Source organism: Fundulus heteroclitus, unplaced genomic scaffold, assembly GCF_011125445.2.
Source record: "Fundulus heteroclitus isolate FHET01 unplaced genomic scaffold, MU-UCD_Fhet_4.1 scaffold_59, whole genome shotgun sequence".
NCBI lineage: Eukaryota > Metazoa > Chordata > Actinopteri > Cyprinodontiformes > Fundulidae > Fundulus > Fundulus heteroclitus.
The window spans coordinates 2,096,749-2,124,402 of NW_023397022.1; the positions used below are offsets into that span (position 1 = coordinate 2,096,749).

Here is a 27,654-nt window from a genome sequence, read left to right on the forward strand (position 1 = left end):
CAAAGTAGGGCACAACTGTTGTGGAACTTTATTATTTTTTATAAATGAATGGTCTAAAACATGTGCAATGCATTTGTATTTAGCCCTCTTTATTCTAAAAATAGAGTCAAACTGTCTGAATTTAACCTCAATATACCTCCTTGAGGTATATTGAAATTATATATATTGAGATTGCAAAGGCTTCAGAGGTTTGTTAAAGAACATTAGTGAACAAACAGCATCATGGAGACCAAGGAATACAGCAGCCAGACCAAAGAGAAAGCTGTGGATAATTTTAAGTATGGTTATGTTGAACAGCAATATTCAAAGCATTGAACATCTGACAGACCATTGTTTAGTCTGACTGACAATGGAAGAAGTGTTATACAGGTCCAACCCTGCAAGGTAATTTCGGTCCACCTAAACTGATGAGCTGGGCAGGCAAAGCATTGATCACAGAAGGAGCGAAAATGGAAACTTTAAACTCTAGAGGAACTGCAGAGATCCACAGCTCAGGGAGAAAATCTGTTTATGTGACAACTTTATGTTGCACACTTCAGAAATCTGGCATTAATTGAAAAGTGGCAAGTAGAAATTCTTTGTTAAAGGAAAGTCTGCCACAGGTGTGGCACAACATACATGAAAAGTTAATCTGTACAGATGACGCCAACATGAAAGTTTTGACCTACATCCAAAATGCCACATGTGGAGAAAATCTAACACTGAGTATCACACTAAACAAACCATCCCATAAAACAAAGTGGTGACGCATTATGCTTTTGGGATACCTTTCTTCAACAGGGACATGGAAGCTGGTCAAAGTTGATGAAAAGCGGACTGACCGAAACACAGGACAATCCTGAAAGAAAAGATGACTGAAGACTGAAACAAGGGTTTATGTTCCAGCAGGAAAATGACCCTTAACATAGAGCCAGAGTTACAATAGGATGCTTAGGATAGAATAATCCTAATTCGGAATCATGGTTAAAAGGGAAAGATATTTTGTACCTAGATTTTCACACATGGTAGAGATCCAATGTGAAGTATTTGCAGCTGTAAATTCAGCACAAGTTGTTTGTACGGTATTGACAAGAGGGCCAAATAAAAATGCACATTGCACTCCTATGATTTTTATTTGTACTTTCTTCCCAGTTCATAATTATAAATGACATTTTCGTTTTTGTTTAACACATAAAATCCCGATAAGATTAATTTAACTGTGTGGATGTGCAATATAAACACAGCACTGGAAGTTTTTGTAAAGTGAATAGACAAAAAAGGGGAAAAACTAAACAAATACATGCCATGGATGTCACATACAATATTAAAAACAATGGGTATTGTTTTAAGATAAAATATGGTTTCAAAGTCAGTAATGTTTAAGGTTGGAAAACAAGTGATGTCCAGTCTGTTTTTAGCTTCATAGGTTTCAACCGTTTTTTTAGATCAAGATTAGACTTTTATACATTGAGTATACAAGTGATAAAAATCAAATATACTTTAATTAGTTATCTTGTGGCTCCCAGTAAACTCTCCTACTTGATGTCATTAGATTATGATCAGGGAAATGGCAAAGTTTCTTTCTGTTCCGAGTCAAATAACTGCTCTCCTAATGTTCCTTGCCAGATCAAGAGGAAATCATCAATTAATTGGTGTTACGATTCAGACTGAGGACCCAGATACAACCAGAACACAACAGAAAATTACTTTAAAAGATTTATTGTAGAAACTCTGCAGGTATTCAGGATCGGGGAAACTAGAGCCTCTGGAGGGGAGAGAACAGGTCAGTGGCTGTGATGGATGATTCAGTTCAGATTGAAAGTTCAGATTGAAAGCCACTAACCTTCTCTTATATCCTGGTGGGGTGTCTTAGATCCTGAAACTTTGGGTTGTAGAGAGCGGCGTCTCACTGGGGCTCGGCAGATATTCGTGGTCAGAGAGGGTCCAGGGTCAGAGCTGGGTGATCAGAAATCCAGAGAATCCAAAACAGTATCCAGGAGAAAAGTCAGGGCACAGAAACAGGTCTAAGATCCAGGCGGCACAAAAAAACCCAGGTCCGACAGGGGCTAGGCAGGCTCAAAAAATCAGGATGCAAAAACAGGTCATGATCAGGAAAACAGAGGAAAATGTTGGATGCTTACTAACCAAGGCTTTCAGACAATCTGGCGCTGTCAACTAGTCAGAGGCTTGCTTAAGAAGGCTAGCAAACAGGTGGGGGGAATAAGTGGTAATTGGACTGAGCAGAGGCAGCACAGGAGGGCCAAATGAACAATCAGAGCAGGAGGGAGAGGGAAATGAAATCACAAAACACTAGTTGACAGGCCATAAACATAACAATTGGTTATATTAGGAGATAGATAAATGCATCCTGTAATTACTGGAAACAACATGATAATTCAATTCATTTAAAAATGTGACCTAAAAGATATTTCTTTTGCGTTCTTTATTTTTTTAAGACAACCGTTTCATGTTTACTTCTGCTGTACTTAATTAAATGTTTACCTTATAGTATTCCTTCAAATGCATCTGGAGAAACAAAGTCTAGCAACAGTAGATGAGGGAGGATTTTTTTCTAGTGTTGTAGATTTTTAAAATGCTCATTTTATATTTCCACTTCCTAAATTTTCCTTCAGCTTTGTTAGTTTTTAATGAGGCTTCTTACCCTTGTTGCTGTTACAGGAGTGTTTGCTGTAGCTGTTGATGAAAGATAGCTAGCTGGATAAATATCCTCCCTCCTTTCATTGGTTTTACCTTATGTACAAATTAGACTGTAAATTGTATGAAATACCCACCCACTAAGGATTCCATGTCTAAATAAATGTAAGGACTATCTCAGGTTCCGAGAGAGTGTGGTTCCTAGGAACTGGAAGTTATCCACAGTAGAGTTGTTGGGGGCAGAGAGGGGGTTCCCCTGAAGTCCAGGTCATCTCTACATTCTTTAGTGGATTTAGCTCCAGGTGGTTCTCAGTGCACCAGGGGAGCAGCCAATCTGCCTCCTGTCCCTATGCAAACTCCTCATCACCCTGCATCAGTCCAATAACAGTGATGTCATCTGTCACACTTCAGAAGTTTCACGCACAAGTCCGAAAATGTGCAGCCATTATTACACAGTGTGAAGAGAGGGGAGAGGACACACCCTTGGCGGGCTCCAATGTTGATTGTTCTTGGACAGGAAAATATGCTCCCCAGCTTCACTTGCTGCTGGCCATTGGTCAGGAGGCATTTTATCCATTGACAGGTGGAGGGAGGCAATGTGAATTGGGTGGGCTTCTGGTGGAGGAGGCCAGGGTTGATTGTGTTAAAGGCCAAGCTGAGGTCTACAATCAGGATCCTAGATGTTCCTGGTTGATCGAGGTAGCGCAAGATGAAGTGCAGGCCCAGGTTGGCTGCATCTTCTGCAGATCTGTTTGCCCAGTAGGCAAACTGCATGGGATCCAGCAGTGGCCATTTGATGTCTTCCTGGTGTTTCAGCACCAGGCGCTCAAATTATTTTATGACAAAAGATGTCAGGGCAATAGACATCTATATTAATTTAAACCTGTGATTGTCTGTTTCTTGGGGACCTGGATGATGGTGTAGCGTTTTAAGAAGGTGGGAACTTCAAACAATTCTAGTGACATGTTGAATGTGTTGGTGATGTTGGGAGTCAGCTGGTAAGCACACCTTTTTATGGAGAGTAGCAAGATACTCTCTGGACCTGGAGCTTTCTTCTTACACATATGCTTGAATGTCCGGTTGACATCTTCCTCTTTGACATCAGGTGCCAGTAGAGAGGAGGAGGTTGAAAAGTAGTTGGTGGGGAGTTTAAGGGGGCCCTCTATGTGAGAATGAGGTGTGAAAGTGGGAAGATCGTTTCTGTAGTTTCCCTGCCAATCCAGGGGAACTGCCCCTGATGTCAACGCAATATTGCAGAGGCTTATTAACCCACACAGCCCTACAAAATCCAGAGCCTTAAGTACTCAGGGCGAATCCCATCCACCCCAGGGGTCTTGCCACCAAGGAGCTTTTTAACCACCTCGGTGAGCTCAGCACCATAGATGGGAGAACATGACCCCAAGTCTCTGGGCTCTGCTTCCTCAGTGGAAGACGCCTTGGTGGGATTAAGAAGGTCTTCGAAGTATTCTGCCCACCGACACACAACGTTTCGAGTCGAGGTCAGCAGCACACCACCCCCACTATAAACAGTGTTGGTCCTGCACTGCTTCCCCCTTCCTGAGATGCTGGATAGAGGACCAGAATCGCATCCAAGCCGTATGGAAGTCTTTCTTATTGGCTTCTCTGAACTCTTCCCACGTTCCAGTTGTTGAATCCGCGACCCGCCGAGCCACCTGCCGCATTGACTGCCGGTACATATCAGATGCTTCCGGAGTACCACAGGCCAATAAAGCCTGATAGGCCTCCTTTTTCAGCTTGACAGCTTCCCTCACCGCTGGTGTCCACCAGCGCCTTCAAGGGATGCCACCGCGACATGCACCGACAACCTTGCAGCTCCAACTACCCACCTCAACAATAGAGGCACGGAACATGGTCCACTCAAACTCAATGTCCCCCACCTCCCTCGAGATGTGTTCAGTGTTGTCCCAGAGGTGGGAGTTAAAGCTCCGTCTCATGGGGGACTCTGCCAGACGTTCCCAGCAAACCCTCACAATATGTTTGGGCCTGCCAGGTCTGACCGGCTTCCTCCCCACCATCGGAGCTAGCTCACCACCAGATAGGTGGAGAACTCTCCCCCTCTCTTCACCCGAGTGTCCAAGACATGCGGACACTGCAGGTCAGATGAAACAAAAACAAACTCGATCATTGAACTATGGCCTAGGGTGTCCTGGTGCCAAAAGCACATATGGACAGCCTTATGCTTGATCATGGTGTTCATTATGGACAATTCATGATGAGCACAGAAGCCCAATGACAGAACACCACTCGAGTTCAGATCAGGTGGGGCTGTTCCTCTCAACCACGCCCCTCCAGGTCTCACTGTCATTGCCCATGTGGGCTTTCAAGTCCCCCAGCAGAACAAGGGAGTCCCCAGGAGGGGCACTCTCCAGTACCCCTCTAAGGAATCCTAAAAGGGTAGGTAAATTGAACTGCTGTTTGGAGCATAAGCACAAACAACACTCAGAACCCGTCCCCCCATACATATGCAGAGGTAGGCCACCCTCTCGTTCACCAGGGAAATCCCCAGCGTACAGGCACCAGGATGAGGGTCAACAAGTATGCCCACTCCTGCTCAGCGCCTCTCACCAGGGGAAACTCCAGAGTGGAAGAGGAGACTAGTTCCAGAGCCATGCGTCGAGATAAGTTCGACTATATCTAGCCAGAAACCTCTAAACCTCGCGCACTAGCTCAGGCTCCTTCCCCAACAATACATTGGACTGCAACAATACATTCATTTTTAAATTCATTTTAAAGGACACATTGTGGATCTACTCTGCTGCTCAGGACTTAAACCATTTAATTGTCAAGCTCTTCCACTTCCTTACACTGATTATATGTTTATATCTTTTAATTTAAATCAAACTTTATCTAAAACCATAATTCCAGGTATTATTTTTCTGCAACATTAAGGACATTGACATAACCAAACTTTCATCTGCTATCACCATCCTTCCTCATTTAGACAGTCTTTCTACCCTTGATGTTGTTCATAACTTTCATACAAAGCTGAAAAATCTCTTAAACTCTCTGGCCCCCATCAAATCTATAACTGCTACTTTCAAACTCTCAGCCCCTTGGTTTACCCCCAACCTTTGGAAACTCATGTATGGAGGCCACAGCTTGAGTGTTTATATAGAAAAACTGGCCTCACTGTCCACAAGGAAATGTATTCTGCACATTTAACTCATAATAATAATTCCATAAATGCTGCTAAAACACTATTTAACCAATTTAATTACAAGACTTAGACTAACTTAATTGTCATTTTGTATGCACAGAGTGCATACAAAATTTGACAACATAATGAGATTGCAATTGAAATAAAATAACATTACAATAGAGAAAATCTTTTTTTTAAGTGTGCAGAAGAATGTTCAACCATAATGATAATGGTGCAAAAGAAATGCATTAATTAAAAAAGTTCAACGTTGGCAGTGCAAAATAATGGTGCAAAAAATGCAGTGAACGTTCAGTTGTGTACTTTAAATTTAAATGGATTATAAGAGTTCAGCAATGTTGGCAGAGCAAAATAATGATGCAAAATGGCCATAAAGTTCAATTCTGTGCATGCATGATACAGAGTCCAGATTAGAGTTCAACAGTTCAACAGTCTGATCGCAACGGGGAAAAAGCTGTTGTAGAACCTAGTGGACCTGCAGCGAATGCAGCGAATGCAGCGAATGCTGCGGATGCTGCGAAGCCTCTTCCCAGAGGGCAGCAGGGAGAACAGTCCATGGTGGGGGTGTAAGGGGTCACAGATGATGTTACAGGCTTGGGACTGAGATGAAATGTCCTTAATGGAGGGAAGAGGAGTCTGAAGATCCTCTCTGCTGTCCTCACCACTCTCCTCACGTTCTTTCAGTTGGAGGCGCTGCAGCCTCCACACCACACAGAGAGATAACTGGCCAGAATGCTCTCTATGGTGCTTCTGTAGAAGGTCTTGAGGATGGGTGTGGGCAGGTGGGTTCTGTTCACAGACAAGGAGAGGTTGTCACTGATGTGCACCCCCAGGAATTTAGTGCTGCTGACCACCTCTATAGCTGAGCTGTTGATGAGCAGTGGAGCGTGGCGAGGCCGGTTCTTCCTGAAGCGGATGATGATCTCCTTCGTCTTCTCCATGTTCAGGATCAGAATCAGAATTAGAATCAGAAATACTTTAATAATCCAAGAGGGAAATTACAGTTCCAGTACAACCGTCCATCACATATATCACAAACATTTCGGGGGAACGATTTGACTGAGGCCTTGCTGCCAAGGACCCCGTCTGACGTGGTTTCCATAGGGCGCTGCCTTTTACTCCGTGGAAAGATAGGAGCCACAATTGGACAGGGAGAGGAAAAAAGGCATATTTCAAAAAATATCAAAAAACCTCCCCACGAGAAAAGCACATATGACGAGACAACATTTATGCAGGGGGTAACATTGGAGACTTGTCGCATGTAAGTTCATGTAGCTTTGTGGGCATCAGTTGTGTGTTTGTGTGAGTGAATGTTGTGTTTGTCCATAGATGCTGTCCAGAGGGCAATTGTCCTTGATATGATGGAAAGTTTATCAACCGGCGCCACAGTTCTGAACGCATCCACAGATGTCCGCGAGGGATGAGGGAGCGGGGGGAGCAGTTCTGGGCACTCTCGCCATAACATCCAGGGGAGTTTTTTGATAAGGGGAAGCCTAATCCAGATACACTATTTGTTATGAGAACAAGCTGCACCAACTTTACCGTCAGCTTTAAAGTCCTTCGTCGCTAGCTCCACGTGGTGAATCCAATATTCCAAATTTGTTGGTCTTTTTCCGCTTTCACTTCCAGATTTCTTACGGTTCTGCTTGTTCACGGCCGTAGTGATCGCGTTATATGCTGCCGGCAGCCCTATTATGGCCATAATTGCCACCGACATTCTCAGGAGTTGCTGATACATCAAAAAACCTCAGAATCCAAATAGAAGAAATCCAAGTATCATGAATCCAAACATGTATATGTCTTCCATGTCCTCAACAGACAAAATCGAAAAATACACCATTTTCCACCTGTTCTAACAATCTAGGGTGTATCCCATGAAATGTGTCCCATCAGGACAGGACGGGTCCCTTTTTCCCTGCCTTGCCGTTAAAAAAATGTGATCAAAAGCACTGAGAGACCAACTGACCAGATCCTAAGTTTCCAGAGTTCGGGTGATATGGAGAGAGAGCTCAATAAGAAGCAGCAGAAGCAGTGTCAGCAGGAAGGGGTGGGGGGAGCAGATCAGGAGCAGGAGGAAAAGCGACTGTCTCCAAAGAGAGAGAGAACAGGCTGTTGTCTCTGCACCAGCCCACCAGCAGCTCCACCTCCTCTCTGTAGTCCCGGTCGTTGTCATCTCTGATGAGGTCCACCACCGTTGTCGTGGGGGTGGGTGTATTGCAGTCTGTAATCGCCTGTATGCCTTGCAACATGTTCCTGGTGTTGCTGGTGTTGTAGAAAAGATCATGGATTTTCCGACTGTGGTTCCGCTTTGCTAACCTGATGGCATGGTTCAAGACTTGAAGGCTGAGTTCTGTGCTCTTATCGTTTGTCGAACCTCCTCAGTCATCCAGGGTTTGCCCGGGTGATGATGTTCTTAGTGGTACTGACGTCACAAATAGCAATGGTAACACAAAAAAGCTTTTCTCCATTGTCAATAGCAGTACTCAATCCGCCACATCTTTCTCCTCACATCGTCTCTCTGTTTTTTGCAACTGCATAATATCTTTTTTTCAATGACAAAATACATAAAATCCATCATGACATAACCCTTAGTGCAACAGCTCTCCTTTCTGTTTCTGTCCCCATCATCTCTCCCCCTTCCATGTTGTCACAGTTCATTCTCCCTTCAGTTGTCGACATTTCCAACCTGGTGCAGAAATCTAAATCCTCCACCTGCAGACTAGACCTCTTACCTGTCATGTATTTGTCTTAGTTTACATCAATAAAGAGGAGACTGGTTGGAAGGTGGTTGCGGTACGTTTACTAGAACTGAACTACAGAATACAGGAAGAAAAACAGTCCCCTCCGTAACATAGGGGTACGGTGGCCGCAGAGGCACAAACATAACAACGGGAGAACCCGATTTAATATCTAACATTTCCTTCCCCCATATTCAATAAGACTAACCCCCAAAATAAGATAACGTACCCCAAGTGAAGGCATAACTTAACTCCAAAGTTTTCAACCGAAAAAAGGATATGAAAGTCCATCAGCAAGGATTCAGCTACAAGTCCAGGCGGTCAGGAGGTCGTCGTTCGCGTGTGGGGTACCGGTGAGGATGGTGGGTCACCGGAGATGGCGGTGGCGCTGAATCCGTTGGTGATGGAAGCTGGGGCACCCGGTCTGTAACGTTGTCCTCTTGAAGTGTGGCTGGCAGGGTGTCAGGGGCGGCCAGGTCCACCACCGCATCGGCCTGGCTGGACATATCTAGTGGAGGAGAGTCGATGGGCTCCGGGGCAGGGCCCCTTCTGGTCAGCAGTTGGTCCGTATGACGACGCCACACTGAGTCATTGTTGGTACGTACTTGGTATGACAGCGGCCCGGTAATGGCCACAATCTCTGCTGGCACCCACCTGGGACCCCTTAGGTAATTGCGAGCCAGGACCGGGTCTCCTATATGAAAAGACCGTGGTGTGCCCGACCTGCGTTGGCTCTGCTCTTGCTGGCTACTATGGACAGTTTGGCTCCTTGACGGCGGCCTTATGCAATCCAGTTTGGTGCGCAGCATTCTTTTCAGGAGGAGCTCAGCGGGCGACGCTTTAGTGGTGCTGTGTGGCGTGTTTCGGTAAGTCAGCAGGAAACTGTACAGTCGCTGATGAAGGGAACCTTGGAACACTGAGGCCTTTAGACTGTGCTTTAAGGTTTGTACAAATCTCTCGGCCAGTCCATTGGTGGACGGGTGGTAGGGTGCTGACTTAATGTGTTGAATCCCATTCATTTTGAGGAAAGCCTCCATCTCCTCGGCGACAAACTGGGGTCCGTTGTCGCTCACCAGCTGCTCCGGTATTCCATACCGGCTGAACATTTCCTCCAGACGCTCAATGGTTTTCCTTGTGGTTGTAGATTTCATGATGGCCACGTCTGGCCATTTGCTGTGCGCGTCCACCACCACCAACAACATTCTGTCCTCGATTGGTCCAGCAAAGTCAATGTGTATACGCTGCCACGGCTCCGCGGGCCATTGCCATGGGTGGACTGCCGCTGGTTTGGGTGCGTTTCTCACTGTCTGGCAGGTAGTGCAACGGCCCCCGTACTCCTCAATGTGCTTGTCTTGCCCCGGCCACCAGAAATAACTGCGAGCCAGTTCCTTCATGCGCACTATACCACAGTGCCCGACATGGAGTTGTTTTAACATGGGGCGGCGCAGTGAAGGGGGTATGATGACCCTTCTGCCCCACAGCAGACACCCCGACTGTGCAGACAGTTCCTGTTGCCTGGCCAAGTATGGTTTGCTGTCAGGTGTGCTTGATATTCTCCTGCCTTTTATGGTGGCATCCATTACCGCCGATAACACCGGATCGTTCCGTGTGGCATGTCGCACTTGTTTAGCGGTGACAGGGGTGTCGCTCACGTGCTGGAAGTAGAAGATGTCACTTTGTTGAGTCATTGGCCTCGCAACGGGAAGCGGTAGGCGAGAGAGGCCATCCGCATTACCATGTAACTCAGATCGGTGGTACTTGATGTCGTAGTCATGGCCTGAGAGCAGCAGCGCCCATCTCTGCATTCTGCTTGCGGCCAACGGTGGAATGCCCGCGTGTGGTCCCAGCAAAGCGGTTAGCGGTTTGTGGTTGGTCAGAAGCGTAAATCTCCTTCCAAAAAGGTACTGGTGGAATTTCCTAATTCCAAACACGATGCTCAGGGCCTCCCGCTCGATCTGTGCATAGTTACATTCAGCTTTATTTAGGGTCTTCGAGGCGAACGCAATGGGTTTGTCTGTGCCGTCCGGCATGATGTGTGAGACAACCGCGCCAACCCCATAGGGGGATGCGTCGCAGGCCAACTGAAGTGGCAGTGCTGGGTTGAAATGGGTAAGCACCTCAGAGTTCAGCAGGGCTTTCTTTGAGCTGGCAAAAGCTATTTTGCAAGTCTCTGACCACTCCCATTTCTTTCCTTGCCTCAGCAGCTCGTGGAGGGGCTTCAATAAGGTGGAGAGATTGGGAATGAAACGGCCATAGTAGTTCAGGAGCCCCAGATATGAGCGTAACTGGTTTACATTTTGTGGTGCTGGGGCTTCTAAAATGGCTTTGGTCTTGGAGGGGCCTTGTGTAGACCTTTGTCGTCAATCACATGACCTAGGTATTCAATGGAGGACTGGAAAAACTCACATTTCTCCTTGCGAACTTTCAATCCATGTTCCCTCAGCCTCTGCAATGTCATGTCCAGGTTGTGGAGGTGGTCAGCGTTGTCTCTCCCCGTTATGAGGATATCGTCCAAGTAACACTGCACCCCTGGAAGTCCCGCCAGAATCTGATCCATGGCCTTTTGGAAGAGTGCAGGGGCCGATGTGATCCCAAAAGCCAAACGGCGGTACCGGAAAAGGCCCTTGTGCGTGCTGACTGTCAGTAGCTCCTTGGACTCCGGGTCCACCGGCATCTGTAGGTAGGCCTGGTTCAGGTCAATTTTACTGAACTGTTTGCCATTCGCTAGACCCGAAAACAGGTCTTCGATGAGGGGCAGTGGATAGTGTTCATTTTGCAAGGCTGGGTTAACAGTCACTTTGAAATCACCGCAAATTCGTAGGCTGCCATTTTTCTTAAGGACGGGCACGATTGGGGTTGCCCAGTCACTGACAGGCACCGGTTCGAGCACCCCGCTATTCACCAGATTGTCCAGCTCTTTTTCCACTTTAGGACGCAGTGCGTATGGGACTGGCCTTGCTTTAATGAATCTGGGGATGCTGCCTGGTTTTAGGGTCAACTTTGCAGTGATACTTTTCATGTGCCCTAGTCCATCAGTGAAAAGTTCACGATGTTTCTTTAAGACAGCTTCCAGAGCTGTCTCTCCTTGACTCAGCATGTGGACGGTAGGCCAGTCAATCCGCACTTTATCCATCCATGCGCGGCCTAGCAGGGACGGGTAGTTGCCTCGAACAACATATAAGTGCAGCTTTACACATTGTCCATTTAGCTCCACCATAACCTTGACCAGGCCCTTGACAGCCACAGTCTCCCCTGTGTAGGTCTTCAGCACCACCCGAGCTCGTTGGATTGGTAAGTGGTGTAAGTGTTCTTTGTACACTGTCTCTGAAACCAGCGACACTGCTGCCCCGGTGTCGATTTCCATCCGCACTGGTTTACCCTCCAGCAAGGGTGTTGTCCAGTAGCTGTCAGACCCTCCCGCCAGCGACAGAATGTGAAGGGGCACCTCGTCATCATCATCTGTTGATTCACTGGTGCCATTTTCCTTTTTCATCACGTGCACCGTTTTTTTATGCGTAGCAGCTCTCTTGTATTTGTCCGTGTTTCTGTGTGTTAACTGAGTCCTTTTTTTCTTTCCCCGACAGGCCTTTTCAATGTGACCTTTTTTTCCACAGGCATGGCAGTCTAGTTCTTTACACCAGCACTCTGCTGCGGTGTGCCCTGTTTGGCCACAGCGATAACATGGCCTCGTTGGTGAGCTGTCCTCTGCACCAGCAATCTTCAGCACTTTAGCCGTGGATGCACTCAGCTGCTGTGCCTCTTTTGCTGCTAATTCCATTGACACACTGATTTCAATTGCTTTGGTCAGAGTTAATTTGTCCTCAGTCAGCAGTTTTCTCTGAGCAGCCTCGCTACGCAGTCCACAAACCAGCCGGTCGCGAATTGCATCCTTAAGCGTGTCTTCTGAAAATTCACAGTGCTCTGCTAGTTTCCTGAGTGCAGCCACAAACATAGTCACTGTCTCCCCCTCCTCCTGATTACGTTTATAAAATCTGAAACGTTCAGCAATCATCAACGGCTTGGGTGAGAAATGTTCACTTAGAGTTTTAACAATAGCGTCATATGTGAATTCTCCTGGTTTCTTGGGCTGTGCCAGTGCACGAAAAATATTAAAAGTCTTTGCACCCATTACAGTAAGGAAAGTAGCTACCTTTTTCTCTGCGCTAATTCCATTGGCCAGGACGAAGAATTCAAAACGCTCCGTGTAGGCGCTCCATTGCTCCACCGTGTCGTCAAACGGTCCAATGTCACCCACAACACCAGCCATCGTGGAAGGATTGTCCCCGCGTTGCCTTTCGTCCGTCGGCCTGTTAACGGTCGGTTGGAATGAACTTCCCTGTGCAGTGTTGTTTCCCATTGGTCCTAGCAGTGCTAAGCTATCGGCGCTTCCTCCCGCGCTCTCATCGGACGAGCTGCTGCTCATTCGGCACAGAATCCGTCAACTACGCAACTAACTTGGAAACAAAACGGCTATTTCTTTTTCTTTTTTTCACCAAAGAATCCCACACGTGAGGTCAGACGCATCCTTGTCGCCAGTTGTCATGTATTTGTCTTAGTTTACATCAATAAAGAGGAGACTGGTTGGAAGGTGGTTGCGGTACGTTTACTAGAACTGAACTACAGAATACAGGAAGAAAAACAGTCCCCTCCGTAACATAGGGGTACGGTGGCCGCAGAGGCACAAACATAACAACGGGAGAACCCGATTTAATATCTAACATTACCCACCTCCCTGGTTAAAGCCTGTCTGTAGTGGATAATGCTGGTGAACCCAATATTCAGCCAAATGCAGAGTTATGATTAAAAAAGTTTATTGAAAAGGATGAATATTGGCAGGTGAGACAGGCAAGCAGAACCAGACTTGACCAGATGCATAATGGCTGATGGTGCAGGCAGGCAGGGATGAGCAGAACAGGCAAAGTGGACAGAGGAACCACCAGAATGGGCAGAGCGAGCGGCTGGAACTCACGCACAAACAGGGTTGTGCAGCACGCAGACACAGGCAACTTTTATCATAAGAGTCCAGCTGGCTGAGCACACAGGAACTGGTGCTCTGACCCAATCTGTATAATATGATTGAACTTGATTTTGTAAAGTGCCTTGAGATGACATGTTTCATGATTTGGCGCTATATAAATAAAATTGAATAGAATTGAATTGAATTGAATTGGTAGAGGCAGGGCACATCACACTACACAAGTTTTATGCCAGAAGCTGTTTGAATATGATTATTATTATTAATTATAATTTGGTATTATAATTTTAATAGTAGGTCATTCAAACTCGAATAGTAGCTATAACAAAATATGGCTCAAATGGTGGTGATTCCAAGGCTATAAACTTGTAATGACTAAATACCACTAATGCATTTATTAATTAGCTGTTATGAACTCATTTATGCCGGAACAAGATTATCTGATTGGCTTCTGACAAATGAGATTTATCCAGCAAGCTATGAGAACCCCAATATAACTGCAATTAGGGTTTAAATCGTACTCTTTTATCACCATCCAATGATTGTGTCTCTGTATTAATGTCAGATGTTAACTCGAAAAGAGATAGCTCTGATATTCTGATGACGATGCAAACTCTGAGTTGAAATGAACACAAACAATTACTATTCCACAGGTTGTTGCTTTATTGAACCAAAGCAATTCCCTGTTACAGTAATTATTCTGATTCAACAACCGTGGAAACTCTACTCACTACTAAGATAAACATGCGACAATATATGCAAATAAAGGTCAAAAATGGATTAAAATGAGAGGTAACAAATCCTAGTTCAACTCAGTTGTTTAAACATCACATTCAAGATGTCGGCACTGACGTAGCAGCATTGAAAGACAAAACAGCTTTGAGAATCCACATGGACGCTTCAATGTTTTCCAACAGCTAGCTACAGCTTGGCTACGCTGCACCTTTCCAAGATGGCGACTATGATGACACGTGACCTATAACCTTGCGTGATGCGTAAGGGGAGGTCTTAATGACGTAGCCAGCGCTTATGCTAATGTTGGGTGGTGCCTTGAGTAGGGAGGCGGTCTGAATGAGAAATTCAAGGGGAGACCACAAACTGAGGTTTTTACAAAGAGATTCAACTCTCTGATAAGACGACAGGAAAGAGAGAAACGGGGAAAAATATGGAAAAAGCGATGTGTGGCGGAGTCACTTATGAACCACAAATCAACACAGCTAAAATCATTTACAAAATGCATGCACATACATCAGAAATGTTCAGTAGTTAAAACAAACTCCATCTTGGGGTAAATAAGCATTAAAACTAAATCCTAATAGGTTCTCTGCCCAGGCACTATTAAATGTATCACTTTATGGGTGAAAAGAGAAAAAAAAGGGGAAAATCCCGTTTACTTGTGTTGTCTCAGGGGAAGTCCTAGTTTCAAATCCGCGGGCGTCCTGGGGCGCTTCGGCGAACGCAGGTCCGTCAGGCAGCAGGAGAAGGGGGGAAATCCCCGGAGTCTCTGGGCTCTTTGGGTGCTGTGTTTGGCCAAAATGAACGCATGGTCCCTGTATGATCACTGGGAGATAACGGCTCTCAGTCTTTGATCAAAGTGGATTTGAAAGTACTTCTTTTTAAGTCGACCTCCTGCTATGATTAAGCAGGGATGGAGTTTGCTTCAAAAACCTTCGGTCTAGCAAAGAATTATCGAGCACGTGGCGTGTGGAGGTTGAATCCCACGGAGTGAACAGCTGTGGGTGTCTTCCCAGTCTGGCGCAGCGCCAAGTAAGAAGGCCGATCGGGTTTAATACTTATCATCATAGCAACATTATCAGGGTCTGTTGTTAGGGTCGGCGCCCGTTTTGGGCTGTGTTGCATGATGGGAGTTGGCGGCCATTTTGACCACATTGCATCATGGGAAATGCAGTCTGTCATGCCCTGAACTGGCGTAACACAAGGCGAGATGAGATGAGATGTTCTAGCAGTGAGTGGATGACTGAGGCAGGTATACGTAGGCATGTGAACAGGTGAGCATAATTGACTAATTAGTGCAGCAGGTGGATCTGATTAAGAGCAAGGTGTTGGCTGGAAGAAGACTGAGCTGATTGTGTAGTTACTGGTGACTGAGAGGTGAATCTAGAAAAAGTCCAAAACAAACAAACAATCCTGAATCATGACACTGTCTCCCTCCACTTAATTCAATTCAATTCAATTTTATTTATATAGCGCCAAATCATGAAACATGTCATCTCAAGGCACTTTACAAAATCAAGTTCAATCATATTATACAGATTGGGTCAGATTATACAGATTGGTCAAAAATGTCCTATATAAGGAAACCAGTTGATTGCATCAAAGTCCCGACAAGCAGCATTCACTCCTGGGGAACCGTAGAGCCACAGGGAGAGTCGTCTGCATTGTACATGGCTTTGCTGCAATCCCTCATACTGAGCAAGCATGAAGCGACAGTGGGAAGAAAAACTCCCCATTAACGGGAAGGAAAACCTCCGGCAGAACCGGGCTCAGTATGAACGGTCATCTGCCTCGACCGACTGGGGTTACAGAAGACAGAACAGAGACACAACAAGAGAAACAAAAAAGCACAGAAGCACACATTGATCTAGTAATCTGTTCTACATTAGATGGTAGTAGCGGGTGAGCCGTCTTCTCTGGATGATGTCACAGTTAACAGAACGCCAGACCAGGTGTACCTACTATGAAGAAAAAGAGAGAGAGCAAAAAGTTAAAAGCTGAAATGACGACAGTCATTTCAATGTAATACAATGCAAAACTGGAGAACAGTAGACTGAAGAACAGTAGAAATCAGTAGAGTGAGAAAATTAGACCCTGATGTCCTCCAGCAGCCTAGGCCTATCACAGCACAACTATAGAGATAGCTCAGGGTATGAGCCACTCTAACTATAAGCTTTGTCAAAAAGGAAAGTTTTAACATTAGTCTTAAAAATAGATAGGGTGTCTGCCTCACGGACCAAAACTGGGAGTTGGTTCCACAGGAGAGGAGCCTGATAGCTAAAGGATCTGCCTCCCATTCTACTCTTAGAGACTCTAGGAACCACCAGCAGACCTGCAGTCTGAGAGCGAAGTGCTCTGTTAGGAACATACGGTGTAATCAGAGCTCTGATATATGATGGAGCTTGATTATTAAGGGCTTTATACGTTAGAAGGAGAATTTTAAATTCTATTCTTGATTTAACAGGAAGCCAATGAAGGGAAGCTAAAATTGGAGAAATATGATCCCTCTTGTTGATTTTCATCAGAACTCTTGCCGCAGCATTTTGAATCAGCTGAAGACTTCAAACTGCATTTTGTGGACTTCCTGATAGTAAAGAATTACAATAGTCCAGACTTGAAGTAACAAATGCATGGACTAGTTTTTCAGCATCACTCCTGGACAGAATGTTTCTAATTTTGGCGATATTCCGGAGGTGAAAAAAGGAAACTCTGGAAACCTGTTTAATATGGGATTTAAATGACGTCTTGGTCGAAAACAACACCAAGATTTTTAACTTTATTACCAGAGGCCAAGTTAATGCCATCCAGATTAAGTGATTGATTAAGAACTTTATTTTTTGAAGACTCTGGCCCAAAGATTACAACTTCTGTCTTGTCAGAATTTAAATGCAGGAAATTTAAAGTCATCCAGCTTTTGATGTCATCAAGACATGACTGCAGTCGAAGTAACTGATTGGATTCCTCAGGATTTATGGATAAATATAGCTGAGTGTCATCAGCATAACAGTGGAAATTAATCCCATGCTGTCTGATAATTTTGCCAATCGGAATCATATATATAGTAAATAGAATTGGTCCAAGGACTGAACCCTGTGGTACTCCACAAGTGACCCTAGAGTTTGAGGAAGATTTATTATTAACATGAACAAACTGGAATCTGTCCGACAGATAAGATTTAAACCAGCCTAATGCTTTTCCCTTAATCCCTACAGTATCAACTGTATCAAATGCAGCACTGAGATCTAACAGGACAAGTATAGACACAAGTCCATTATCTGAGGCCATTAGAATATCATTGGTGACCTTCACCAGAGCTGTTTCAGTGCTATGATGAGCTCTGAAGCCTGACTGAAACTCCTCAAGTAGGTCATTACTTTGTAAATGTTCACATAGTTGATTAGCAACTACTTTCTCAAGAATTTTAGATAAGAAAAGAAGATTAGATGTAGGTCTGTAATTTACTAACTCATCTTGATCAAGAGATGGTTTCTTAAGTAAAGGTTTAATAACAGCTACTTTAAAAGCCTGTGGTACATATCCATTTACCAAGGATAGATTAATCATGTCTAAAATAGGACCACTGATCAGAGGGAATACCTCCTTAAACAACTTGGTTGGGATTGGGTCTAACATACAGGTAGAAGGTTTAGATGAAGCTAAAATTTTAGATAGCTCAGAAAGCTCCACTGCTTTTAAACAGTTCAGACACTGCACAGGTTCTAAGGATTCCTCCAATGCTGCCTCACTTACTGAGGATGAGGTAATCATGTTTGGGAGGATGCCAATTATTTTATTTTTAATGGAATCAATTTTATTTATGAAGAATCCCATAAAATCATTACTGCTAAGAGCTAAGGGAATGGATGGATCAACAGAGCTGTGGCTCTGGGTAAGTTTGGCAACTGTACTAAAGAGAAATCTAGGATTATTCTTATTCTCCTGAATTAATGATGAAAAATATGCTGCTCTAACTCTGCGAAGGGTCTTGTTATACAACAATAGACTGTTCTTCCAGATTAGGTAGGATTCCTCTTGGTGTGTAGAGCGCCATTTTCTCTCCAATTTCCTAACATTGTGCTTCAAGGAACGCAGCTCTGAATTAAACCAAGGAGCCAGCTTACTGTGAATAATCACCGTCTTTTTCAAGGGAGCTACATTGTCTAATGCAGAACGCAATGACGAAGTCATACCGTTTACAAAGACATCTATTTGTGAATTGGAAGAAACAACATTGCTGCCATCTACAGGGCATTTCTGCAATACGGAGGATATTAAAAAGGGGACAGACTCTTTAAGTTTTGATACAGCATTATCCGATAAAGATCTACTATAATGGAACCCTCTTTTGGGGGTGGAGAACTCAGTTAGATTAAACTCAAATGTTATTAAAAAATGATCAGATAGGACAGGGTTGTGAGGAAATACTGTTAATTCTTCACAATCAATGCCATATGTCAGTACAAGGTCTAAAGTATGGAGCCAAGAGTGCGTCGGTTTATGCACATTTTGAGCAAAACCAATTGAATCTAGGATAGTTTTAAAGGGTACACTAAGGTTATCACATACTGTGTCAACATGGATGTTAAAATCACCCACTATAATAGCCTTATCAGTATTTAACACCAAATCAGATAAGAAATCTGACAACTCATCCAAAAACTGAGTGTAAGGGCCTGGTGGACGATACAAAACAACAAACAGAAGAGGTTTTATTGCTTTGCAGTTTGGATGAGGGAAACTGAGGGTTATTCCCCTAGTGACTTCCATCTTAGATTCTTCCACTCCATTCAAACAAGTTTAATTGAAAACACAATTGTGAATAACTGCATAGCTTTTACAGAGATACAGGGAGCTATTGTAAGGACTTTTGAACTGGGCTCATGGGCTAAACCTTCTTCATCTTAGTGACAATGTGGGCTGCAGCATTTTTGACCAGTTGCAGCTGTCTGATCTGCTTTTTTTGGCAGACCTGTGAAGACACCTTTGCAGTAATCAATTTGACTAAATAAAAAAAGTATGGATTAGTTTTTTAAGATGGTTCTATGAACTAATTTCACGACCAGAGGGGATCGGTCTTTTAGAAATGTGGTCCCCAGACAGTGCATAACCTTCATCATTGCACTGTTTTTACTCATTCTTCATTCTTTTAAGAAGCAGTTAAAGACCCATTTGTTTTGATTAGCTTTTGACAAGTATTAACAAATTTTATGCTCTGATACTGTTTTACTATATATATTTTTATTTTGGTTGGTTTTATTTTGAAGCACTTTGTGGTTTCATCCTATGAAACGTGCTATATAAATAAACCTTTCTAGGTCTGAGGCCCGAGTCCCTCACTACACCCAAATTTGGTTTACTACCTGAAGCAACTGAAGCAGTGTGCTAATTCTTGATCTCTCTTCTACTGGTTCAAAAATTCCTACTTCAGTTTTGTTTTTATTCAAATGAAGAAAATTTTGGCTCATTCATCCTTTAATTTCATCAAAGTATTTACTCATCTGGTGACATGGTGATGCAGAGATGTGTGTCATCTGCATAGTCATGGACATTTATGTTTTTGTTTTTTATGATCTGACTTAGAGGGACCATGTAGATGTTGATTAGAAGAGAACCCAATATAGACCCTTGTGATTTTTGTGGCATCTAATGCAAGGTTACCAACAGACACTAAAAAGTCTGTGTCCTTCAAGTCAGATTTGAAACCATCGATTTGAAACCAGTTTTCCAGGTACTCTAATAGAATTGAGTAATCAACTGTGTGAAATGTTGCATTTAAGTCCAACAGAACCACCACTACCATTCTTCCCCAGTCTGCATTATTAGGCGCCCGCCTATGCATTGAAAATGCATGGCGGAGGCCTTATACTATGCACCCAATAAGGGGTTTCTTTATTAGGCGCCCGCCTATGCATTGAAAATGCATGGCGGAGGCCTTATGCTATGCACCTAATAAGGGTTTCTTTATTTTTTTTATTTTTATTATTAGGCGCCCGCCTATGCATTGAAAATGCATGGCGGAGGCCTTATGCTATGCACCTAATAAGGGTTTCTTTATTATTATAGTACCGTTAATGAAGCCCGAACTGTAGGGTCTACCCCCACATACTATATATCGAAACGTTGGTCTCGAGGCCGCGATCAGGGCTTTTTGTACTTGACGCCGTTTCGGCTTACGTTTGGAACAAAATTCACCAAAAACTACTTAAAATTCACCAAAAACCACTTCTTCAACACAGTTGACCTTTCAAAAATGCGCAGCTGAGCACGTCACTGGTGTTGTGGGGGAGTGGGTTAGGTGTCGGGCTGCAAAGCAGAAGATCGTAGGTTCGACTCCAAGCTGTGCCAATTTCAGACAATTACATTTTCACCTAATATTTCATTTCCCTTTGGCTTTAAAAAACGATTTTTCATTTAAATCATTAGCCAGATTAATTTATCCAGCATATATCTTAAATATACCAAATACAATATTTCATTTCCCTTTGGCTTTAAAAAACGATTTTTTCATTTAAACCATTAGCCAGATTAATTTATCCAGCATATATCTTAAATATACCAAATACAATATTTCATTTCCCTTTGGCTTTAAAAAACGATTTTTTCATTTAAATCATTAGCCAGATTAATTTATCCAGCATATATCTTAAATATACCAAATACAATATTTCATTTCCCTTTGGCTTTAAAAAACGATTTTTTCATTTAAATCATTAGCCAGATTAATTTATCCAGCATATATCTTAAATATACCAAATACAATATTTCATTTCCCTTTGGCTTTAAAAAACGATTTTTTCATTTAAATCAATAGCCAGATGAATTTATCCAGCATATATCTTAAATATACCAAATACAATATTTCATTTCCCTTTGGCTTTAAAAAACGATTTTTTCATTTAAATCATTAGCCAGATTAATTTATCCAGCATATATCTTACATATACCAAATACAATATTTCATTTCCCTTTGGCTTTAAAAAACGATTTTTTCATTTAAATCAATAGCCAGATGAATTTATCCAGCATATATCTTAAATATACCAAATACAATATTTCATTTCCCTTTGGCTTTAAAAAACGATTTTTTCATTTAAATCAATAGCCAGATAAATTTATCCAGCATATATCTCAAATATACCAAATACTACAATAAAACAATCAAATTCATCACAATCTCTTTAATCTTACATATGAAAAGTTATCCCTCGAGCCCTGACGTCAATAGTCCGTCGATTTAAACAAAAATACGCCGCACAGTGCCGGGGTATCGTTAGTGTGTTCAGCTTGAATCAGCATGTTAGGGTAGCAGATCGACCGCCCCAAGATGGCGGCCGTAATTCGAGGGGCGCTGCTTGTTGTGCTCAAACAGTCAACAAGCAGTACTCTTTGAGTTCCGGGTCAGAGGTGAACTCCTCCATCTTGTGGCTTGCTGTGCTGTGCTGCCGTTTTTCCTAAATTACTGAAGGATATTGTTGAATGAAGTCCAATTTACCCAGACGAAGGGTGTTCCATTGGGTGTTTTCCTTGCAACTACGTGACGGTGAGTCGTTTATTTAATGTCGGTTTTATATTATGGTAGAAATCAGGGACGTGCAGAGGGGGGGGCAGAGGGGGCTTGAGCACCTGCCCCTTTGCCCCTTGGTGCCCAAAGTGCCCTTTTGTCAGTTTTTTTTTTTTTTTTTTTTATATGTGTGCGTGTTTGTTGGTGTGTGTGTGCATGGTGCATGTCCAAAAGAATAATAATTTAGATCTACCGTGGCTGGTTACATGATCCACATAACGTACCCTCACTCTGCCCTACTTTTCCTCTCGCAGCTCCCAGCTCCGCTGCCTCACGCTGGCCAGTCTGTCCTGCCCACTGAGCTATATTATACACTGGAGTGCTAATCACCGTCTGTTTGAACGAGTCGCTTTGAAGCCACCAGCCGCCATATTGGTACTCCCTATTTTCCTCCAGTAACTAGGGAATATGTGCGCTATAGCATCGAATAACGAGGATTTTCTCATGTTCAGGGGGGGCTTAAGACTTTTAAAATGTCAAATGCCATATACTTTTATGTTATGTTCTAAAAATATCAAGTACTGAGAAAGTCATGTGCTGAAATATTTTGCATTTTATTCATTTAAATATATATGTTTAACATTTATAAATATATAAATAACAAAAACATGTACAAAAACATATATTTACATATGTGTATATATATATATACATATATACATATACACATACTTATATATACATATATATATATTTAATATGAATAACATGTAAAATATTTCAGCACCTAATTTCCAAGTAGTTAATAGTGTTAGTACATCCACTGACTGCAGAATTACCTGTGAAATATTTTCACACAGTCAGAAAACTGCTTGTTGTTGCAACCAAATCCTATGGGATTATGTGAGAGTAGGGAGTAGCAAGATGGCGGCCAGTGACTTCAGTTTTTCGGCAAAATCAGCACTCCAGTGTATTTTATAGTTCAGTGGTCCTGCCCCTTTAAATCTGCAGCACACTTGACTGTGCTCTGTGCTGTTTAACTCCACTGTCATTGGTTATACTGCTTTAAATCCCGCCTTCCCTCTTTCTGATTGGCTGTTTTCTAGTCTGTCCGTGTGCGTGCTTGCTTGGAGCGGAGATTTCAGTTTTACAGTTATCATACAGGAATACTGTGGTTACTACAATTAATACTAGGCTACGGAACTAGTCCCAGTTAAGAAACTAATTATCTGCAGTAAAATAGGTGAAAGCTGCTGAGTGCAGTTCTGTAAAGAAGCAGGCGAAAGAGTTTTGATTTATGGAACTTGAGAAATGTAAGTAACCAACGTTAGCATCTCAAAATAGCATCTAATTCTGAAGTATAATGCATTTATCAACAGAAACCTAATCTGTTTTATAAAACTAAATATTTTGTGCCAGGCTGGAGTTCTGAAGCCGGCTGGAAAGATGGAAAAGCAAAGACTGTAGACTATTAAAAATTCTGATTCTTAGCCACAGCTGCCTGAAAAAGAAAAGGTGAGGGTTTCCCTTTTACCAATATTTTGTTGCTATTATTGTTTAATTTTTTTGTTGACCCTCTGATGCAGTTCAGGTATAAATAGCAGGTGATATTTATTTTATATGATATACAACACAACAACACTATATGCTGCCTAAACAACTGCTATATTTTGTTTAGACTTTTACTTATTTATAATAGCGTAATTAGGATTTCACAAAATGATAGTGCTATTTATTTCACTATTTCTACTTCTAGAATTAGAATTACGACAAATACAACCGAGGAACACTATTTACATTGCTTTTATTGTACAAAGATTTCCACACTGTCTATTAGTAAATTAGTGCAAACCAGGGGCGGAGCTAGACATTCTTATCATCAGGGACTTAGCCCAAAAAATATTTTATCATTACGAGGGTAATATGGTAGACCAAAAAAGTAAAAAGTATTTAATCTGTTGATATGGTCATAAAATTAATTTAATATAGGCCTTAACATATCTTAAAGTTTTATCTGCTGTTCTTTATTAGTCTTACTAGTATATACCAATAGTATGTGGTTCTCATTTGAGTGATGAAATGGACAACCACTCATGAAACAATTCAGTTTTGGTGTCACCAATCTTACTTAAAGTACAGTATTGGGTCCTCCATGCTCCTTATATATTAAGATTTACTGCACATTTAAACATCGACAACTCACTATTGTTAGGGAAATAATTTAATTGTCTGAGAAGATGTAGGTAAGGAGAAGCTGTTATCTACACTTTAGATATATGATGTAAGAAATGTGTTTGGAATGTTGCAGATGGTAAAAATTGATAGGTCTCTGTTGCTGGTAAGTTCAAATGCAAACTTTTTCAAAGTGGGAAAAAAGTCTCAATTCAACGTTCATCAGATCGGGCGCTGCTTTATAATTTATAATAATAATAGAACTTTATTGATCTCACAATGGAGAAATTCACTTCTGCATCTTTACCCATCCCCTTGGTGAGCAGTGGGCTGCCACTGTGCGGCGCCTGGGGAGCAATCGGCGTTAAGTGTCTTGCTCAGGGACCCAGAATGGTAGTCTGTGGGAGTTGAACTCAGAACCTATGGGACCCAAGATCAATGCTCTAACCACTAGGCCACCAGATTAACAAAAAGCATCTAGTGTGTGTCGTGCTTATAAAATTAAAATAAATAAAATAAATGTAGTAAGAAATACTGCTTTTCTTTTTAGACAGAAGAAACGCGCCCTGACGCTCAAGTCAAGCATAAAGAAATAGGAGCATGCATACTGCGTAGGACCAATGATGTCAGAGCAATGAAGTGTCCCTAGGGTTAAAGTTCAAATCAAAGTTCAAATCAAACCTACGCCCTTGATTCATTTTACATTCTTTATAGTATGGGTTGGTACATTTCAGCCGGATGTATAGCAAGGTATGTTTCTGTATCGTGTTTTAAATCCGTGCCCCATGTGCCCACTTTTAACTTTGAGCACCTGCCCCTCCAACGGTCTCTGCACGTCCCTGGTAGAAATGCGGTGGCTAGGCTACACGGCACTGAGGGATGGCAGTAAAAGCCTAACAGCAGCGCGATCTCTCCTGCGCTGCAGCGCCGGTAAAGAGCTGCGTGAAGCTGACACCCCACCCACAGAAAAAACTGTTAATTAGACGGAAAGGTTAGTGCTTCGTTTGTGCCGTTAAAATTAGCGTTTGTACTGTTTTGGTTTTGAAGATATTAAAGAATATTTGTTAAGGTCATCCAGAATTCACCATCTCCCCATTTTGCTTCGAATCCAATCAAACTGGGCTACTTTTTTTAGTGCTTTGTTTGTGCAGGTTTGTGCCGTTAAAATTATCGTTTGTGCTGCTTTGGTTTCGGAGATATTATGAATTTTAATTTCAACCGATGACGTCATCCCAGCCCGCCGCTTCAAAATAAAGTGCTACGGTAAATCATATGTTATTGCCGTCACTGGAAAAAACGTAAGTCTTTTTAATATATTTCTACATTACTATGAAGTTGTGTCATCTACCGAGCCTCCCCCCCCCCCTACAGCATTCTTATAAAATGATTTATATATTCCTGCTTATTGGCAAAGATCTCTTGGGACACATGTTTTTGTTTGTTTTTTTAGTTTCCTGACTGAGGGGAGAGGCTGGAACAGTCTCTGTGCAGGATGGCTGGCGTCCTTAATGATGTTCCTCATTTGTGTAAAAAGATGTGGTCAGATCTACCGTTTGGTCTCAACACTTTTCTCAAGAAAGCAGTTATTAATTTTATATTTTTCTTTTATCATGCAAGTTGTTTTAGCTGCTATTGTAAAATGTGTGTTATATTGTTTTGTACTTTATTCCTGAATAAATATTGTGATTTATTTTGTCTCATTTAAAGAACTTTACTTTAGATAGCAATGTCAAGTGACATTGCCAAAAAAGGCATTTCATTTATTAGAATGTTCAACTGTTTTCATAAAGTCTATTTTTCCTAATCAGAAGGGTTTATTCTTCTTCGAGAGTATAATGTTTATAACATTTTCAAACAATAACTTGGTTATAGTTGATCTTAGTAGTCATAGTTCATTACTCCTCTGAATTAATTAGAATAGCAAACCTTTATTGCTCTACAATAGGGAGATTTGGGGGTGTCTGCACCTAACAAAAGGGCAATTAAAGTATACAGGCTTATATAACGCAGAAAACATACCCAAACTAAAATCAATAACAGAAAAACTGCAAAAAATAAATCACACTGGTCAGCCTATAAAGTATAACATTAAAATTCATAATATCTCCGAAACCATAGTAGCACAAACGTTAATTTTAACGGCACAAAGATGCACAAACACAGCACTAAAGAAGTTGACCACTCTGGTTTGCTTTGGCTCCAGCTCAGCACCAGCAAAGGAATAACAATGTAGCGCTTTATTTTGCAGCGGCGACCTGTGGTGACGTCACCGGCCGGAATTAAAACTTATATTATCTGCGAAACCAAAGCAGCATAAACGCTAATTTTAACGGCACAAACCTGCACAAACGAATCACTAAAGAAGTTGACCAGCTTGGTTGGATTTAAAGCAAAATGATGGGATGGTGAACTCTAGATGAACTTAACAAATATTCTTTAATATCTTCAAAACCAAAACAGCACAAACGCTAATTTTAACGGCACAAATGTGCACAAACCAAGCACTAACCATTCCGTCTATTTAACTGAGTTTTTTCTGTGAGTTGGGTGTCAGCATCTGACACATGGCCTTTGGTGAGCTTTGGTGACATTAAGTATTGGCACCCTTTTTGAGGAACTTCCCAGTACAGGATTTGGACCAAACTAACAGAGTACAATCACCTGGTGATACTGGACACAACCATAGACATATATAAAGAGTAGACCCCGCATCGACCGCTCTCGCCTATAAGCTTAGGCGCTGACGAGATTTAGGGGCGCCATCTTGGGGCGGTCGACAACTCCGCTCAGTCTAATGTGTTAACCAGGTGCAGAATCAATTTTAATCAACTATAACTCGTTTAATGTTGAACTAATTTTCACATTTGTTTAGCTTAAAACTTTAAAACTATAGCTATTATAACAAATGGTCCAGTGCGTTTAAATAATCTTAGTGGGGTTAAAAGTAATAGAATATTCTGACATGATGTATGTATGTTTCAAAACACAGCCACGCACACATTTTTTATAATTTTTTTATTGCTATATAAACAAACACATTTGTACATGTACATATGTACATATACTTCCCAAAAAGAACCCGTGATGGGCGAAATCTGTAAAGTAGTAACCTTTATTTTTTTTACAATTATTATATACAATTAAATACACTATAGTATATTGAAACCATAGAACAAAACCTTTTTACCGGCCCAAGCATTTGTTTAACAAATGAAAGTACTATATAAACGTTTTTTTTTTTATTATTATTTACAAATAAGCTGTAAAATAATTTTAATCAATACGAACTGAAGGCTTCAAATTGCGGAGATCAGCGTGGCCCACCGCAACCAGAGTCATTGGATTAGAACGGGAGAAAATTAAAAATTATTATAAAAAAATACAAAGTACAGTAGGACAAATAGTGACTCATGTGTATTTCACTGCTCTTTTGACTGAGGCGCTGCATCCGTGACTCCGCTCTGTAGCGTTTTTTTCTTCTAAAGCCCGCGGTGCTGGTGAGTTTTTTTTTTCGGGAGAAGAACACATTTTTATCGGTAGTTGTCACTCTTTTTTCAAAAAAGATTCTTATAAACCGACACGCCACCTGATGAGAACTGTAATGAACGGCTCATCAATGCAAATCCGTGAAGCAGCGAGACCGTGAAAGGTGAACCGCAATATAGCGAGGGTTCACTATATATATATATATATATATATATATATATATATATATATATAT

General features: G+C 42.2%; 1 protein-coding gene across 6 annotated transcripts in view; it reads left to right on the top strand.

The window, feature by feature from the left end:
* Positions 1-27,654, top strand: part of LOC105921082 (formin-2) — a 280,717-nt gene that overhangs the window by 167,751 nt on the left and 85,312 nt on the right. Inside the window, exon 14 of one of the 6 annotated variants that reach the window (XM_036133220.1) lies at positions 781-1,100. The exons of the other annotated variants lie outside the window; for them this stretch is intronic. Coding sequence (XP_035989113.1) covers positions 781-858 — 78 coding nt within the window. The 3' untranslated portion in view covers positions 859-1,100. Of the gene's footprint in view, positions 1-780; positions 1,101-27,654 lie in introns of those variants that run through there. 6 annotated transcript variants of the gene reach the window in all.